The 19,853-nt window shown below is 36.5% G+C and overlaps 1 protein-coding gene and 1 long non-coding RNA gene across 2 annotated transcripts in view; one reads left to right on the top strand and one right to left on the bottom strand.

Annotated features, from left to right (window-relative positions):
• Positions 1 to 19,853, bottom strand: part of LOC132006356 (uncharacterized) — a 195,404-nt gene that overhangs the window by 162,785 nt on the left and 12,766 nt on the right. The window contains exon 2 of the long non-coding RNA XR_009401072.1: positions 12,656 to 12,759. This is a non-coding gene — a long non-coding RNA (uncharacterized LOC132006356). The remainder of the gene's footprint in view (positions 1 to 12,655; positions 12,760 to 19,853) is intronic.
• FRG1 (FSHD region gene 1) lies at positions 1,395 to 18,796 on the top strand. The gene is made up of 9 exons (XM_059384123.1): positions 1,395 to 1,678; positions 3,665 to 3,735; positions 8,009 to 8,134; positions 10,196 to 10,253; positions 12,083 to 12,197; positions 14,277 to 14,381; positions 16,776 to 16,867; positions 17,395 to 17,505; positions 18,687 to 18,796. The coding sequence occupies exons 1-9, from the start codon at positions 1,617 to 1,619 to the stop codon at positions 18,721 to 18,723; spliced, it is 777 nt and encodes a 258-aa protein (XP_059240106.1). The 5' UTR covers positions 1,395 to 1,616; the 3' UTR covers positions 18,724 to 18,796.

Here is a 19,853-nt window from a genome sequence, read left to right as displayed (position 1 = left end):
TTTGGGACATGCAAGCTATGGCAAAACCATGGGCAAGTTTAACAAACAAAGAAGAGGAACATTACTTTGCATGGAAGAAGGAGGAGGCTGGGAGGGGTTATTCTGAACAAAAGTCCATGGGGTGGGGGCGGGGAATCCAGGTGATGAAGGTTTCTAATGGGCTGAACTACAGCCGTAGAAGATCTTGTAGAAGTACCTGGTAGGAGACACAATGTACATCTTTCCCTTGCAGGGGCTGGTAATTAATAATTCTTTCACGCTGATGATTCTTCTTTGGGGGGGGGGGTCTGTAATTGACAGTTCTTCCTGTAATTCAAGTTGAGAGGAAAGGCTTCACCTAACTTCCTTTTCCCTCCTCCTTTCTTCATTTTAGTGAGGTTTCCCTTTATTAATATTCACAGAAGCAAATGATGCCCCAGTTTGTCTTAAAGGTTGAAAAACTGCGCCAAGGGAAGAGCGTGGGAAAGAGGATAGGGCAGCATTCCAGGCAGCAGGAGCAAAGAGAAAGCATTCAAACATTTCCAGCTGCTTCGTGTGACTGGGAGGAAGGTGGCAGGGTTAAGTGGTGGGAAAAGAGGCCAGACTGTCCTCTTTCATTAAGTGATGCCAGGATTTTCCCTCCCGAAAGTAATAGGTAGCCTATAATAGATTTTAGATAGGGGAATAATCAGCTATTTGTCTAGAAAGATCAGTCGGGTAGCTTTATCAGAGATGGTTTGGAAGCGGGGGAAAATGGAATCGGGCAAGTGAACTATGAATCTGTTAAAGAGATTGGAGCAGGCAGGAGAAATACTCAGTGACTGAGACGGAAAGCCTCTGTAGAGACCCATCCTACACAGACTTCTCTGATTACATTAGTTTCCAACGTCAACCTCCCGCCCCACCTCCACCCAAATTCCTAGAGCACTTGTGAAATCTGTGGCCCAAATTTATGCATTTAATTATATTTTCTTTTACTCCCTCCTTGTTTCTTGTACGTGACTCAAGTCTCTGGATAATACAACCGGCGTTTATGGAACTGGAAGGGCTTGTAAATCGTCCGAGGCCCGATAATGCACTCAGTTGCGCAGGGTAGTAAGGCTCAAAGCTCAAAGCTACTGGAACCGGAGGGCTGATTGCGTCATATCACCTTCTTGCTGATCAAAGAACGTGATCGCCCTTCTCCTGAGACCGAGCAAGATACCCCAAGAATGGCTCCATTAAAAAAAAACCAAAAAAAACACAAAAAAAAAAAAAAAAGAAAAAAAAAAAACAAAGACAAGAAGAAAAAAAAGGTTCCAGAGCTATTAGGCCCTCTGCGTCCACCAGAGGGCGCGTCTCCCCAGGTTTCCTCACTTAGGGACGGTGGAACATTCGGTTCTCAAGAGCAAATGAACCCTGACGTATTGCGGCCCTCTGCGGTTGCCGTAGCCCCAGACAGCACACAGGAAGTCGAATTCGAGAGTTGGGTGGAAAAAAATACTGGGGACTCCGAGCGACCGGTCCTCTCCTGCAGTTGCGTACGGTTTCGGGGAATCTGCTGTATTGTTTTGGGGCCTCCCGCGCCAGTTCGTTCTCCAGTGGCGGTATCTGGCCCTTCGACAGCTCTCACGCCTTTATACAGTGTCCCCAGAACTATGGCCGAATACTCGTATGTGAAGTCCACCAAACTCGTGCTCAAGGGAACCAAGGCTAAGAGGTAAGGCCGAAGTGTGCGGGAGGCCGGCTCTTCTCGGGCAGCACTCCGCCCTCGCGTCCTCCCCGCCGTGGAGAAGCTCACGGAAGCCCGAGAGAGCTGTCGTTCGGGCTCCCAGCCTTTAGGCCTGGCCTCTGGTCCCGGACGGACCGACCCTGCGGCGCGGCTCCGGGTACCCGTACGGAGCTGGAGAGCCGGGGCCGCGGGAGACGCGCCCGGACTGTTCGCGCCTTCGGAAGGGGGGAGCCAGGACAGCGGAACCGGTAGCCCAGGAACCCCAAAGTTTGGGTCGCTTGATAAGGGAACCAAGACCCTCCGGACCTCCGCAGCCTTCGTCTGAGGCTGTAGATCATCACAATGACTTCCTTTATTAGAGATACTTCTTTTCGCCCTTGTTTCCCTCCCCCCTAAAAAAAAAAAAAAAAAAAAAAATCCTTAATTGTAAAATACAGTATGCAGATGTGGGTTCAAATCTGGATCCCCACCAGTGGCTAGTTTTGCGATTTGTGCGAGTTCGTTAATATCCTTGCGCTTCCACTGGCGCGTTCATTAGGAAAGGTTGATGGTAACTGAAAGAATGAGGATGAGGAGTGAATGGGAGAACGCGTACAGAAGCAAGTGGGGCCGGTAGCAAGCAGCTTGTAGGGGTGATCCATGATGATTAGAGTGTTAGGAAGAGCTATCTGCTCACTCCTGTCTCCACCTCTCTTAACTGGTAGATCTGCTTGGAGTTGGTTGTTCATACCCTTATTAAGCATTTCAGCGTGTCTCAGTGATGGTTTTCGGTACTTTTAGGGAAGATGAAAGGAAGTGTTAAGGAGCAATTCTGCCTACGGTTCTGGAATCACAAAGAACTTACCCTGAAAAAATCTGAAACTTGTACTGTCTGAATTTACAAGAGAGAGGGGAGAGTCGTCTTCTGAAAGCTTACATTTGATGAAAATACAAACAAGTGTGCCGCCTTCTAATTCTCACAACTATCAATCACTATCAACACACACACAGCCACTTTCTGTGTGCCAAGAACTATTCTAAGCACTTCAATATAATTTTTTTGAACCATGATGGTTTTTTTAGTACTGAGATACAGTACATATGTCAGAAATTCACCCTATAAAGTACAATTTTGTGGGTTTTAATGTGTTGACAAAATTCAGCACTATCAAGTTGCCAACCATTTTCATCACTCTCCCTTCCACTGTTTCCCTAGTCCTGGCCACCACTAATCTGTAGATTTCCATCCACATCAGTTTATTTTGCATATTTCATATAAATGGAGTCATACAGTATGCAGTCTTCTGTATCTAGCCTCATCCATGTTTAGCATGCATCCGTACTCTTATATTTATGGCTGAATAATATTCTATTGTGTAGTGTAGATATAACATGTTTTGTTTTTCCATTCATCAGTTGATGGACATTTGGGTTGTTGCCACTTTTTGGTTATTATGAATAATGCTGCTTTGAATATTCTAATAAACTTTTTATGTGGACATGTGTTTTCATTTCTATTGTTAGGACATGTGTTTTCATTTATGGTATCTCTGTGTTTAACTTTTCGAAGAACCCAAACTATTTTATAAAGTGGCTATACCATTTTACATTTTCACCAGCAACACATGAAGGTACAGGTCATCTCTTAATCCTCAAAACAACCTTAAGAGCTTAGTCAAATTATTATCCTCCTTTTATAGGTGAGAAACTGACAGAGATTAAATTTTCCAAAAGTCACAGAGCTAAGAAATGACAATATCAAGATTAAAAAGGCAGTCTGACTTCAGAATCTGTTGTCTTAACTATAACACAATGCATACAGGATCAGAAGTGACTTCTTAATATTAGAAATAAGAAAGCATATCAATGTACATAACAAAATCAATAATTCTTATATCTATGTACAGCTTAAAAGATTCTTCTAAGATTGCATCTTGAGATACTTAACATCAGATCAATGTTTCTAAACTCATCTATATAAATTATCTCCTGCAGCAAGAAGAAAAAGAGTAAAGAGAAGAAGAGAAAAAGAGAAGAAGATGAAGAAACTCAACTTGATATTGTTGGTAGGTTTCCTATACTTTATTCTGAGAAAAGTTAACATTGGTTGAGATGCCTTTAAAAATATTTCCTACTTAGGGATAAGTAGTTCAAAGAAACTCAAAAGAACTTGTGACCTATGCATAGTTTTCTTAAAGTTTTCAATATTATTTAAAGTTATGGATTCTTTTATAGCCTGGCACAGTAGATGTCACTGATGCCTTTTTTTCCTCATCAGGAAGAGAAGAAATATCGCTCATTAGACTACCTTATATCCCACAGATCTGGTACATAATTTTAAAGGCCAGATATACATAAATATTATTTAATTAAATATATTTCACAAATTTTCTTTGAACATGTATGCATTTTAAACAAAGATTTTATTTATCTGAGAGAGAAAGAAGAGAGCACGAGCAGGGGAAAAGGTGGAAGGAGAAGCAGACTTACCCAGGGCTCAATCCCAGGACCCGAGGATCATGACCTGAGCCAAAGGCAGACACTTAACTGACCGATCCACTCAGGCATCCCTGAACATTTATGCATTTTCGTTGTAGAAACCAGTGATAAGTATGTCCCCAAAGGAACAGTAAAAATAACTCACAGTAAAAATGATTCTTTTATATATTATGAAATAAATAAAAATCTTAAACAAAGCATCAAAGTAGCCTGTAAATGCTACCAGAGATAAACTGACCCAAACACATTTAAGCAGCCTGCTTTCTGATTCTTTCCACATCTATACTTTAAAGCAACTTTTTTCTCTCTTAAAACATGGCCAGTCACGTTTTGAAATTTCATAAATTTTGGCTCCTTTACATTTTATATGAAATGGGATAAAGATAATATTCTAGAAAAATCTCACCTTTTTTTGAAATAGCAAATCAACAGTTATAATATTAGCGTAAGTATCTTGGATAGATATCTAGAGATGGAATTGCTATGTCAACAAATAGGTGGATATTTAGCGATTTAAGTAATCACCAAGAATTTTCTAAGGTAGTTGCACCATTTTATACTCCCACCAACAAGTAATACAGTTCTGTTATCAATCTTCCCTCCCAGTCTGTGGTTTGGCTTTTAATTTGCTTAAATGTTATTTCTGTGAAAGCAAAAGTTAGATATTTTTTTTCAATTAACATACAACATAGTATTAGTTTTAGGTATACAATATAATGACTTGATATATGTGTATAGAAGTTTTTATAAAACCGTATTTATTACTTTTTTTCTATTATGGATACCACCTTGCATCTTCAATCTGAGAAACTGTTGCTTAACCCCAAGGTCATGAAGAAATTCTTCCACATTTTCTGTAAGAGACTTTAGTTTTAGTTTTTACATTATATCTGTGATCTATCTGAAATTAAATTTTGATCTGGAGTGAATTATGGGTCAGGGTTCTTTTCATTTTTTCATAATGATATCCACTTGTTCTAGCACCACTGTTGCATAGACTTTTCTTTCTTCATTAAACTGCCTTGATATCGCTGTAAAAAATCAACTGACTTTACATGGGTTGGTATAATTTTCGACTCTGTGTTCCGTTCATTTGTCTGTTGTTCTGATACATTTCTGATACATATTACATTGGATGTCATGTCATGGTGTTTTGAAATCAGGTGAGGTCTTGAGGGTTCATCCATGTTGTAGCATGTGGAATTTCCTTCCTTTTAAGACTGAATAATACTCCATTGTGTGTATATACTGCATTTCATTTAACCATTCATCTTTCAGTGAACACGTAGGTTACTTCACTTTTGGCCTATTGTGAATAATTCTTCTAGGAATATGGGTGTTCAGATATCTCTTCAAGACTTTGCTTTCTGTTCTTTTTGGACATATGCCTGGAAGTGGAATTGCTGGATCATATGGTAATTCCATTTTTAATTTTGTGAGACCTGTTTTCCATAGTCACTGTACCATTTTACATTCCCACCAGCAGTGCCTAAGGGTTTCGATTTCTCCATATCCTCACCAATATTTGTTATTTCTGGTTCTGTGATAGTAGCCATCATAGTGGGTATGAAATAGTATCTCATTATGGTTTCAGTCTGTATTTCCTCAGTGAATTGCAATATTGAGTAATTTTAATGTGCTCATTGGTCATTTGTGTTCAAGTCCTTTGCCCATTTTTTGAAATGGGTTGTATTATTGTTGAGTTTTAAGAGTTCTTTATATATTCTGGATCTTAATCCCTTATCAGATATGTGATGTACAGATATTTCCTTCTATTCTGTGTTGTCTTTTTACTCTCTTGATAGTGTCCTGTGATGCACAGAAGTTTTTCTTTTTTTCTTTCTTTTTTTAGAGGGGGAGACGGGCATGGGATAGGGGTCAAGGGAGAGGAAAAGAGAGAATCTTAAGCACGTTCCAGGCCTAGTCCAGAGCCTGACTTGTGGCTCAGTCTCACAACCCTGAGATCACTTCCTAAGCTGCAGTTAAGAGTCAGATTCATAACTGACTGAGCCACCCAGGTGCCCCCAAAGTTATTCATTTTGATGAGTCTAATTTGTCTAATTTTTCTTTTGTTGTTTGTGCCTTTGGTGTCATATCCAAGAAATGATTGCCAAATCCCATTTTGTGAGGTTTCTACCATATGTTTTCTTATAAGAGTTTGATAATTTTAGCTCTTAAATTTAGGTCTTTGACCATTTTGAGTTAATTTATATATATGAAATTAAAAGTCCAACTTAATTAAGTGAAATTTTACTAATTTTTTGTTGGGTATTAAAAGTCTTTCTTGTTTAGATAAATAGGAAATCTTGTGCATTGTGATAAACTCAATCTTTAAAAACTTTGCTTTGTAGTATATTTTGAAATGTGGGATTGTGATACCTCCAGCTTTATCCTTTTTCAGGATTGCTTTGGCTGTTTGGGATCTTTTGTGGTTCCATACAAAAGATTATTAGGATTATTCTAGTTCTGTGAAAAATGTTATTGGTATTTTGATAGAGATTGTATTGAATGTGCAGCATTAGTAGGTGGATGGGAGAAATAGGTGAAGGGGAATTGAGAGTACACTTATCTTGATGAGTACTGAGAAATGTATAGAATCGCTGAGGCATTATAGTATACATATGAAACTAATATAACACCATTTGTTAATTATATTTGAAATAAAATGAATTTCAAAAGAAACCCATTTCTGTTCATGTATATAGAATACATAGTTTCTGTTCATATTGTTTCTAATCTAAAATCATGGTAAAGAATACTGTCCTAAACCACAAAAAAAATGAATTCTTGCCATTTGCAACATGATGGAGCTAGAGAGCATTATGTAAAGTTAGAAAAAAAATAAACACCATATGATTTTCACTCGTATGTGGAAGTCAGGAGACAAAACAGGTAAATGTAGGAAAAATGAGGAGAGAGAGAGAGACAAACCAGAAAACAGACTCTTAATTACAGAGAACAAACTGAAGGTTGCCAGAGGGGAGGTGGGCTTGGAAATGGGTTAAATGGGTGAAGGATATTGAGGACTACACTTATTGTGATAAGCATAGTGTTATAAGTGATGAATTACTAAATTCTGTACCTGTAACTAATATTACATTGGATGTCAACTAACTGGAATTTCAATAAAAACTTGAAAAAAAATTTAAAAAGAATACTATGTTAGAAAGTCTTTTTGAGGGTGCCTGGGTGGCTCAGTGGGTTGGGCATTTGCCTTGGTTGGGCTCTGGTGATGATCCTAGGGTCCTGGGATCGAGCCCAGCATCGGGCTGTCTGCTCAGCGGGGAGCCTGCTTCCCCCCCTCTCTCTGCCTGCTGCTCTGCCTACTTGTGATCTCTCTCTCTGTCAAATAAATAAAATCTTTAAAAACAAAAAAGTCTTTTTGGAGGGATATGTAAGGGACAGGTTATAATAGTTATTGCCTCTAGAAAGCAGTCATGGATGGCTGGGGAGGAAATCAAAGAGACTGTTCTCCATCATTTTATGCCTTCACATGCACTGCTTTTTTATATTTTGAAAAGAATGTAATCTTGATTTTGGGTGGTGGTCACCTATATCCATACATACTAACATGCAAATGAATGTATGTAAAATGGAGGAAATCTGTATAAGGTTCATAGTTTGTATAAAGGATAGTTTCCTGGTTTCGACAGTGTACTATAATTATATAAGATATTACCACAGGGAGAAGTGAATAAAGGACATATGGATCTCTCTGTATTATTTCTTATAACTGCAATATAAAATGTTTTAAAAAATAAGTTATAACAACAAGAACAACAAATTAGAACCTTATGTCAAATCTAAAATTAAATTTACAATATTGATTTTATTTTTTAGGAATCTGGTGGACAGTAACAAATTTTGGTGAAATATCAGGAACCATAGCAATTGAAATGGATAAAGGAACCTACATACATGCACTTGACAACGGACTTTTTACACTGGGAGCTCCACATAAAGAAGGTTTGTGTCTAGTAGAAAAAGTGGAAGGGAAAAGACCACTTAAAGTATGTATTTTAGGGATGCCTGTGTGGCTCAGTCAGTTAAGGGTCTGTCTTTAATTCAGGTCAGGATCTCAGGCTCCTGGGATGGAGTATAGGGCTCCTTGATCAGCAGAGAGCCTGCTTCTCCCTCTGCCTGCTGCTCCTTCTGCTTGTGCTCTCTCCCTGTCTCTCAAATAAAATTTTATAAAAAAAAAATTTTTTTTAAAGATTTTATTTATTTATTTGACAGAGAGAGATCACAAGTAGGCAGAGAGGCAGGCAGAGAGAGAGAGAGAGAAGGAAGCAGGCTCCCTGCTGAGCAGAGAGCCCGATGCGGGACTCGATCCCAGGACCCTGAGATCATGACCTGAGCCGAAGGCAGAGGCTTAACCCACTGAGCCACCCAGGCGCCCTATAAAAAAATTTTTAAAAAGCATATATTTTATGACAGTCATTCACTTAGGCCAAATTCTAACATCTCAAGTATAGTACAAGGAATAAATCCATTGCATTTGACTCTTCCCCTTTTTTCCTTCCTTAATATTTACCAATTATTGGCAAATCCTCTTTCCATTATAAGCCTGTGAAAACATTCTTTATGGTTCCAGAAAAGTATCAATTGAAATCAAAAGCAACATAAATAATTGAATTGAAAGGGAAACATAGTTGAGTCAAAGATTTGATATCTGTGTCCTCTAGACCTTTTGCCAAAACTGACCTGGAACATTATTCACAGTTTGAAGTTGTGTTATCCCTTCTGGTCCACCAGAATAAGCACTGACGAGACATGAAGTAATCAGAAGATAAAAAGCAGGATCTTTAAGTATGAATGACCATCCCTTGAATAAGTTGCAGCATTTAGTTTTTTAAATATTAAATGCTGGGGCGCCTGGATGGCTCAGTCGTTAAGCGTCTGCCTTCAGCTCTGGTCATGATCCCGGGGTCCTCGTATCAAGCCCCGCATCCAGCTCCCTGCTCAGCGGGAAGCCTGCTTCTCCCTCTCCCACTCCCCCTGCTTGTATTCCCTCTATCACTGTCTCTCTCTCTCTCTGTCAAATAAATAAACAAGATCTTTTAAAAATAAATAAATATTGAATGCTTGTTTATATACCAAGTGCATTTTAAAACACAAAAAGAGGGGCACCTGGGTGGCTCAGTGGGTTAAGGCGCTGCCTTCGGCTCAGGTCATGATCTCAGGGTCCTGGGATCGAGTCCCACATCCGGCTCTCTGCTCAGCAGGGAGCCTGCTTCCCTCTCTCTCTCTGCCTGACTCTCAGTCTACTTGTGATCTCTCTCTGTAAAATGAATAAATAAAATCTTTAAAAAAAAAAAATAAATAAAAAATAAAACACAAAAAGAAAATATAAGTGATTAAGCATCATGCTGACTTACCTATTAAGTATGTAAAACTAACACTGTAGTTAGAAGATAAAGTAGAACTTGATACTCTAATCTGAATAGAGTGTATTATGATTATATCAAAATATTATAGTATTCTTATATTTAATTTTAAAGAAAACATTCTTTTTAAAAAAAGATTTTTTTTTTTTTAATTTATTTAACAGAGAGATACACAGAGAAGGAACACAAGCAGGGGGAATGGGAGAGGGAGAAGCAGACTTTCCACCGAGCAGGGAGCCAAATGTGGGACTCGATCCCAGGACCCTGGGATCATGGCCTGAGCCGAAGGCAGACCCTTAATGACTGAGCCACCCAGGTTCCCCTCAAAAAAACTAGTTTTAAAGCTGAAAAATATTTTTATGTGTATATTGGTAACAAATGTCAAATTTATTTTAAAATATTTTTTTTCCCAAACTGAGGGTTGCAGGGGGGGGGGGGGGTTGGGGGAGGGGGTGGGGTTATGGACATTGGGGAGGGTATTTGCTAAGGTGAGTGCTGTGAAGTGTGTAAACCTGGTGGTTCACAGACCTGTACCCCTGGGGATAAAAATATATTATATGTTTATAAAAAATTTTAAAAATTATTTAAAAAAAATTTTTTTAAAGTGGTGGCAAAAAAAAAAATTTTTTTTCCTCTATAGTTGATGAAGGCCCTAGTCCTCCAGAGCAGTTTACAGCTGTCAAATTGTCTGATTCCAGGTAAGTAAGTTGAACTATAATTAATCACCTTTTATTTTTTTAATTTAATTCTATTTACTGAAAAATTTTTATATATAGCTAATTAAATAAGCTAACTTAAGTCCACAGACCAATTTTGATGTAAAAAGCAAAACAATCTTTTTGAAAGTAGTTTTGTGACATTTTAAAGATACGACATTTATATATGCTATATTTAGGTATTATTAAATTTCATTTGTAACAACTGTGCCTTCAGCTCAGGTCATGATCCTGGAGTCTTGGGATCAAGTCCCATATCAGGCTCTCTGCTTAGCAGAGAGTTTGCCTCTCCCTCTGACCCTCCCCTTCTCATGCTGTCTCTCTCTCCCTCTCTCTCTCTCTCTCAAATAAGTAAAATCTTAAAAGAAAAGAGAGAGAATGAAAGCTCCAAATAAAAACATACCCTATGACTCCTACCAATATATAATACTAGACTAGAAAAAAATGAGTATTAATAATGTCACAGACCAAATAAGATATAGATTAGAAAGATCATGCAAAGAAAATAGACATAAGACAAAACCTGGTTTGATGTTACTGTGATACATAAACTCACTTGTCAGAAGTCAAGAGATAAACAAATAATAAAGGAATATTATTAAAATTATTAAAATCAGTAAAGAATGTTACAGTCATGAAGACCAAAAGAATATTCACTGTTTTTCCAATCATTTTATAAGCTGACCTTTTTTATTCTCACAGTAACAAAGTATAGAATGATACTTTGGGTAGTACATACAGAAATTGAATTTCAGTATGCTAATAATTGGCTGCATCAATATGATAATGATTTGTATTATACAATCATTAACCTGTAGATGAATATAAAATCAATCCCTTGGCATCATCAGGGATTGGGTAAGCTAAAAGTTAAGAATCATATTTTTTTCTTTAAAAAACATCACATGAAGATTATCATTCCTATACTCTGAGTGGCCAATAAGTACAGTAAAAGACTTTTTTATTTTTTTAATATTTTATTTATCTATCTATCTATCTATTTATTTATTTATTTACTTTGGAGAGAGCAAGTGAACACTGGGCAGGGGGGAGGAAGAGGGAGAAGCAGATTCCCTGCTGAGTGGGGAGCACAGAGCCCATTACGGGGCTTGTGGGACTCTATCCCAGAACCACAAAATCACTTGAAGTCAGTGTCTGAAGTCAGACACTGAACTGACTGAGCCACCCAGGTGCCTGAGAGACTTTTAAAGAATAAAAGCAGAAGAAAATCAATAAACTCAAACTTCTTTACAGTTGAAAACAAAAAATACAAAATAGGCAAATGAAGAAAATATTTGCAACAGCATTAACAGCAATGAGTTTTTATTCTTTGTATGTACGTACAGGATTCATAACTCTAAGGAAAACAGTAAGATACCAATAGAAAAATGGATAAAAAGATAAAACCTAAAAAGGAAAGGAAGTGCAAATGTCTCTTTACGATGGTTAGAAGATAAATTAAATAGGATACTATTTTTCCTGTATCTGATATTCTAATTTTTTCTTTAAAAAGGCATAATGTTAATAGATGCATGGTGAAATGATAACTCTCCTAATTTGAGATGAGAATGTTAAGTTGATACAGAGGAAAGTAGTTTGATACCATGTAATAGGAGCTTTATAAGTACAATATAAAATTATATAAATAGAACTACACTGTCCAATATGGTAGTCACTAGCCACACATCACATGGCTTTTGAAAATTTGGACTATGGCTAGCCTGGATTTTTATACACACAAATTATTTTTATGTTCCATATTTAATTTTCTTGCTCTCAGTTTTTAACATTTCCTTTTTGTTAATCTAAAGAATTGCCCTGAAATCTGGCTATGGAAAATACCTAGGTATTAATTCAGATGGACTTGTTGTGGGGCGTTCAGATGCAATTGGACCAAGAGAACAATGGGAACCAGTCTTTCAAGATGTAAGTGCTATTATTGTTCATAAAAGCTTCTTGTCAATGTAAGATAGTCTTTAATATTCAGTGAGAATATATAGCCTAAAGAAAAAAACAAACCAAAAGTACAGAGCAATAATATAACCCACTAAATTGAAGAAAACCAATATGAACTCATAACCGTAAAAAGGCCTTGAAAAACAGTGCAGCACAGCAAAAGAAATAATCAACAAAGTGAAAAGACAAACTATAGGATGAGAAAAAATATTTGCACACCATTTTTCTGATAAGGGGTTAATATCCAAAATATATAAAGAGCTGATACAACTCAATAGCAAAGAAACAAATAACCCAATTAAAAAATGGCAAAGACCTTTTTCCCAGAAAAGATATATGAAAGGCCAACAAGTACATGAAAAGATGCTCAACATCACTAGTCATTAGAGAAATGCAAATCAGAAGCACAGTAAGGTATCACTTCCTACCTGCTACAATGGCCCTCTTCAAAAAGATGAGATAAATGCTAGGAGGATGTGGAGAAAAGCGAACCTTCATGCACTGCTGGTGGGAATGCAAACTGAGGCAGCCACTGTGGAAATAGTATTGGAGATTCCTCAAAAAATTAAAATGGAATTATTATAAGATCCAACAATCCCACTTGTGAAAATATATCCAAAGGAAACCAAAAAAACTAACTTAAAACAATACCTGCACCCCCATGTTCATACTGGCATTACTTTTAAGAGTAACTATGGAAATAATCTAAATGTCCACTGATAGATAAATGGATAAAGAAGTTGTGTTATATATATATGCAATGGAATATTGTTCTGCCATAAAAGATGAGTAAATCTTGCCATTTACAACAACAAATGGAACTTGCTAAGTAAAATAAATCAGAGAAAGACAGACAACTGTATGATCTCACTTATATATGGATCTTAAAAACAAAACAAAACAAAACTCAGACAAAGACATCAGACTTGTGGTTGGTTACCAGAGTAGCAGCTGTTGGGATTAGGAATTAGAGGAAGAAGGTGGTCAAAAGGTACAAACTTCCAGTTACAGGATAAATATAAGTGCCATGGATATAACGGATAACATGATTACTTCAGCTAACTCTGCTGTATGATACAGAGGAAAGTTGTTAAGAGACTAAATCCTGAGTTCTCATCACAAGGAAAAAAATGGTTTTCCTTTTATGCTTTCTTTTTATTATTAACTGCATGAGATGATGGATGTTAACCAAAACTTACTAAGATAATCATTTCACAGTAAGTGTTAAGCCAAATCATTATGCTATACACCTTAAATTTACGCATGATTATGTCAGTCATATCTCAGTAAAACTGGGGGAGGAAACAGTGCAAAAAAATAGCAGTAGTACCTCTGCCCACCATCATTTCTGTCCAAAACTCTCTGACATTGATTCTTGAAGTTCTGAGTAGTAAATTCAAAAGCACCAAAAGCTAGTTCTTATAAATTTTTATATTTTCTAATTATGAAGAAAATCTTACTTAAAACACTATTATTTGAGAGGCCCCTGGGTGGCTCAGTGGGTTAAAGCCTCTGCCTTCGGCTCAGGTCATGATTCCAGGGTCCTGGGATCGAGCCCCGCATTGGGCTCTCTGCTCAGCAGGGAGCCTGCTTCCTCCTCTCTCTCTCTGCCTGCTTCTCTGCCTTCTTGTGATCTCTGTCTGTCAAATAAATAAATAAAATCTTTTTAAAAAACCACTATTATTTGAGTAAATTAGTATGCATTATATAATTTTTTATTATCTTTAAAAGCTGATTATTTTTCAAACAACTAATTCAGTTATATCCTCAATAGATCTTTAAAGCTGAAGGAAACAATTCTATTTCATCTAGTTAGAATTTAGTCCTACTAATAGTATATACTAAAAATATTTATTGGGTTATTTTTGAGTAGTAAGATTATAGGTGATTTTGGTTTTCTTTTCTGTATTTTTTTTTTCTGTATTTTCTCCAAATTCTCTTTACTGATTACTTTTACAGTTGGGGCTAAGGGGCAGAATTCATTTCATTCTCAAAACTTAAGAATTCTTTTGCAGTAGTCTTGTAACTTTTTTGCTATTTTTTATATAGGGGAAAATGGCTTTATTGGCCTCAAATAGCTGCTTTATTAGATGCAATGAAGCAGGTGATATAGAAGCAAAGAGTAAAACAGCAGGAGAAGAAGAAATGATAAAGGTAATTGTGATCTAGTTTGTTCTTTTTTATAAATTGCTTTCTTCTTAATTTTTCTATAGACTAATCCATGTACATAAATGATGTGACTGTATCTCTTAATAATGTTCAATAGTCATTTGCTATTACTTCAAAGATGTAATGCATAGTTTTTTATACTATGCTCCATATAAGCCTTATTATAAAAAGCTTAATTATAAATCCTATAACCGATGGCTTATTTGTACCATGTGTTAGAGAAATTATTATATCTTACCTCCATGTATTGGTCCCTTTTTCTGAGTAGTTCCACATGCTTTTTAGTACTGTTGTTTTCTTTTTTTTTTTTTTGCTTGCTTGCATTTTAAAATCTAATAGATATGTTCACATGGTTCAAAATTTTAAAAATACAAACATTTAAAGACATGACTTCCATCCTTCTCTAGCCTACCAGTTCTTAATAAAAACATGTTTATAATTTTCTACTTTTTTACAATAAAGTTAGGCTCCTGCATATACTCCTTTAGACCTTTATTTTCTTTTTTTCCTTAATGTTTTTATCTTGGAGATTTTCCCTTATCAATTACTTTGTAGAAAATTTTCTCTTTTTAATAGCTATATAATATTCCATTTTAAGGATATGCCCTAATTTATTTAGTCAGTTCCTCATAAATGCTGATTTAGGTTACTTCAGTCTTTTGCTTTTAGAACCAGTGCTGTAACACAAAACTTTGGATATGCATCATTCTGTAGGTGTACAGGTGTATCTGAGGAAAAAGTCCCCAAAACAGAATTACAAGGTAATTATGTAATTATAATTACATTAAAAAAACACACACACACAAACCAAAACAGAAGCCAGTAGCTACAGGTACTCTGCTGAATGTGACTCCTGCACTGTCTTCTTGAATCTTTTTTAATTCCTGTGAGGTACCTGTTATCTTAACTTTACCAATGAGGAGAGGAGCCTTTGAGCCTCCTTATATCCTCACCTGCTATAGTCATCATGAAACTCACGCAGCTAGATCGGATAGAGACAGGATGTGTACCCCGGCCCAGCTGACTGGAAACTACTCTGACACTCCATACCATACTGCTTCTCATTAGAAAAGATCAGGTCATTAGAGAAATGCTGGTGGATTTCTCACTTACCTAAAAGTACGATTTTTGAAGACAATGCAAATAAAGTGCAGCATTTTGTACTTTTATGGGGGAAAAGAAACTGTAGTGTATTTAATTATAACTGTTTTCATACGATGTATCTGTCACGTTTCCCAAGGGTCTTTTTGGTTAGTCAAGTACCGGGAAGCTCTGAGCAGTGATAATCCAGAACTCCTTCTACCTTGCATTTTACTTCATACGCTCTGCTAATCTGGATCAGCCATGCACCTTTATAGACATTCAAGACACACTGCCGTCTGCCAAAAGTAGTATTGTCACAGACCCTGGACAGTAGTAATTTCCCCAGGTCTGCTAGGACTCTGCTACCCAAACTTGTCACACAGGTAGCACTAGGACATGCCTCATTGGTCAGCACTTTCTAAGAAGCCTTGGAACTGGACTCTGAGGCATAAAGATCACTTTGGAGATGTAAATCCTTGGAGATGTAAATTCTGTCCTCTGTGTTGCAAATTGCCAGTTCCTGAGGCCTGAATTATGTCCACTTCCTGTCCAACTCAGTAGATCTTACTTGCTATATCAGTTTATGGCATTGATAGTAATTATCTGTCACAACTTAGGAGGATACAAGGAAGAATTAAAAAGAGTGGATTCCTAGGGCGCCTGGGTGGCTCAGTGGGTTAAGCCACTGCCTTCGGCTCAGGTCCTGATCTCAGGGTCCTGGGATAGAGCCCTACATCGGGCTCTCTGCTCAGCAGGGAGCCTGCTTCCCCTCTCTCTCTGCCTGCCTCTCTGCCTACTGTATCTCTGTCTGTCAAATAAATAAATAAAATCTTAAAAAAAAAAAAAAAAAGAGTGGATTCCAATTAAGTGAAAGTAGTCTGTGTCATGTTAAAAGTTTAAATGGATTTGGGAATAGCTATGCAAATTAAAATAGCTATCTTAAACTTTCAGTGTTGTAAAAAATAAAAAATATGATAATTTGAATATTTACTTTGAGGCCAAATTAATTAAATTATTGCCTAATTGGTCAGCAGGACCTGATATATATAAAATGTTTTTCATATAATTTTGTCTTTTACATCTGATGCAAAGGCTGTAGAGAAACATAACCAATTATTTATATAAATTATACATATATAAATAAAAACTTATCTAGAAACTTTTTCTGAATTTGATTGCTAAATTGTTTTCTTCATTTGCATAAGAAATCACCTACAGGGTTCTTAGGAAATAAGTAAAGTGGGGAGGAGGGGAGATAGATGTATAATCTGTTGGGTTCTTATCTCTATTGTCCAGATTAGATCCTGTGCTGAAAGAGAAACTAAGAAAAAAGATGATATTCCAGAAGAAGACAAAGGAAATGTTAAACAGTGTGAAATCAATTATGTGTATGTATTCTTTTCCTTTTATACCTTACAGATTTGGCAACAAAGTACTCCTCAAGACACGTAAAATAAAATACCTGAAGGACAAGGGGCAGCATAAAATAGACTCTAGGACAAAGAACGAAGCTGAATGCTTTTCTTTTCACAGAGCTTCAGTTTTCCTAATTACCCTGCTAACTTTCAAAGTTAAAGTCACTTGGGTTAGTCTTTTTTCCTTATTCATTAATAGAATGACTATCGCTTATCAGTACATAATGCCAACCAAATGTCCCATAGGCAGGATTCAGGGACTCCAGCCAATATGCCTTAGTGGAACTGGGGCTTTGTAGTTTGCTGCCCAAACAACTGCCCTCTTCATGGAAGAACACCAAGGTCATCTTTGCAGTTGAAAAGCTGTATGTTTTTAAAGAAATACAATAGTTTTGTTTTTTTTAAATAAACAAAAAACTTTAAAAATATTTGTAAATTCGTGAGTAAACATGTATAATCAAAGTTTGAAATGATTCTCAAGAAAGGCATTTTCTTAACAGAAAGAAATTTCAGAGCTTCCAAGACCACAAACTTAAAATAAGTAAAGAAGACAGTAAAATTCTCAAAAAGGCCCGGAAAGATGGATTTTTGCATGAAACACTTCTGGACAGGTAGGTATATTTTTACTTTTTTTATAACTATTTTCAGGATCCAATAGAAATGGCATATATATAATCAGTGTTCTTTTTCAAATATTACTGTTCTTAAATTTTTGTCTCCTAATTTATGAACGTAGTAATATTACCTAAAAAGGACATCATAAGTCTAGGAAAAGATCACCCAGGAAACAATATCTAGTAGTAGCCAAATTCCAAAAACTTCATATTTTGCTATAAGACATTCAGATTTGACTGAAACCCCTTCATAAATTTATTTAACATCATCTTTTTGTAACTATTAGAAGGGCTAGAAAGAAGTAGTTTAATTTCAGAACTCAGTGGATTCTAGTAGAATAGTACAGGTTCCTAAAAATGAGATAAAAACAGATCAGTTTTAAAATTACTAAGTATAAAATGAAATAAAATTGAAGCATTTTCATTAAGTTGAATCTAGCTAGCAGTGTACAGGATATTTATCATAGCACATTGTTAATATTTATCTAATACTATTCTTATTTAGGTAAGTAATGTCTTAGATCTATAACAAAAAAGTGGGTAGAGAGGTTTAGCTATAAGTTTATAACCATAAATAAGTGCCAGATTGAAAAGGAATTTGGTAATCTGCCACTCCTTCAAGTGCTATGTTGCAAAATTAGTCCTAAAACATTTCTTCACACTACTGATAAAGATATTGCTTCATCATCTTTCTTCTTAACTAGATGATCGACTTGTTACCAGAAGTTAGTAAGTGATATAAGAATTTTCCCTGCTGAACAAAGAATGTATTTAGTTTTAAGAAATCAAGAATAGGATGTTAAAAAAAAAAATCAGGATATGGACACAAAAGAAATAAGTTGTATGTCTTGTTAACTTTTATCACTCATGAAAATAGAACATTGCCACGCTGTTAAATAGAAGTTTAGGGCATGCTTAAGTTCAGAGGCAATTAAAATTGCTATTGTGGATTGAAAAAGCTCTTAGGCAACATTTCTTAAAGATTATGACTTTCATAAGAGTAGAATGTATTTAGCATGAAACAATATTGAAAGTTAATTTTAATTAAAATATTTTAATGTAAGTAGTATGGCAATAACCCAAACTGAAAACAGTTTCTGAATGTGCGTATATATTTAGTAGTTGACTATATATGGCATGTGTTACATAATTTTTATCATTTGTCTTTGTTTAAACAGGAGAGCCAAATTGAAAGCTGATAGATACTGCAAATGACCAGAATTGTGTTTCTTTCTTCTCCTATTTGTTTTTTTCTGAATAAAATTATCAGTGGAAGTGTTTTTATAGAGCTCTTGGGCTGTTAGGGAATTACTGCTGAACTAGAGCTAGTTTAAACAAGATTAATCACGTTTAATCGAGAGTCCCCCCATGGGTTTACTTTTTAGTTAACTGTAGTGTTTCACATGGAATTGAAACAAAGTACACACTGAACATGCCGTAGAATCTTTTCTCTTTTCTAGGTTTTCTGTCATAAAGCAAGAGATGATACTCTATGAACCCTGTGTGTCTTGTGCAGCTTATAGAATCTCTTATTGTTTTACAGTCTTACTTTATATTATTTTATACCACTGATGCTTAATTACGACCTTTAAAAGGAAGCTAGAAGCTCCCAATCCAGTCAACAGGCTTGATTCTGCCTCCTAAATATTGTCCAAATCACACAAGCCAAACATATCAAACAGAGTGGGTGAGAAAAGAGAAAGAAATCAGGTATTAGGCAGCAGGATGGGAATAAGAAACATTACAAGATAGGTAGGCTCTGAACCGAGAATAAGAAGAAAATTGGGAAAATTCCCTACGTAGAGACGGGATAGGATGAGAATGGAACTATTAAAGAGGTTCAGATACTATACATTGGTGAGGTCTGCTATGCTAAGACACTTTTATTCCTAGCCTGTGTCTCTCTGAATTCCTGAACACAGTATTCCAGATGTCACCTGACCCTGTGAGTGTTCCAGAATGCAGGTTGTGTATCAGATGCCTGGGTTTCATCCCTGGGAATTCTGCTTCAGAAGGACTGAGTCTGGCTGATGCATCTCTATGTTTTTATGATTCCCCGTGGATGATGCACAGCCAGGATTGAGACCTGGCCTAAGTGCCAGACCTGTCTAGGTCTCAGCCATTGTATTCCATTGGTCACTAGCTCTGGAGTTAGACAGCCACTCTCCAGCAAGTAAGGTAAGCTTACCAGTAGCAACCTTATAAAGGAGCTCTTGCGGTAAATCTCGTCCTAAGTTGTCATTCCAGTTCAGTAGCTGGTTATCTCCCCCTGCACCCGCATCTTGTGTTCTTCTTCCTCTGATCCTTAGGCTAGGAACATGCTTACTACTTGGACAGCTGAAAGC

The sequence above is a fragment of the Mustela nigripes genome, chromosome 18, assembly GCF_022355385.1.
Source record: "Mustela nigripes isolate SB6536 chromosome 18, MUSNIG.SB6536, whole genome shotgun sequence".
Taxonomy (NCBI): domain Eukaryota; kingdom Metazoa; phylum Chordata; class Mammalia; order Carnivora; family Mustelidae; genus Mustela; species Mustela nigripes.
Note: the sequence above shows the minus strand (reverse complement) of the source record. Positions and strands in the feature narration are given on the sequence as shown.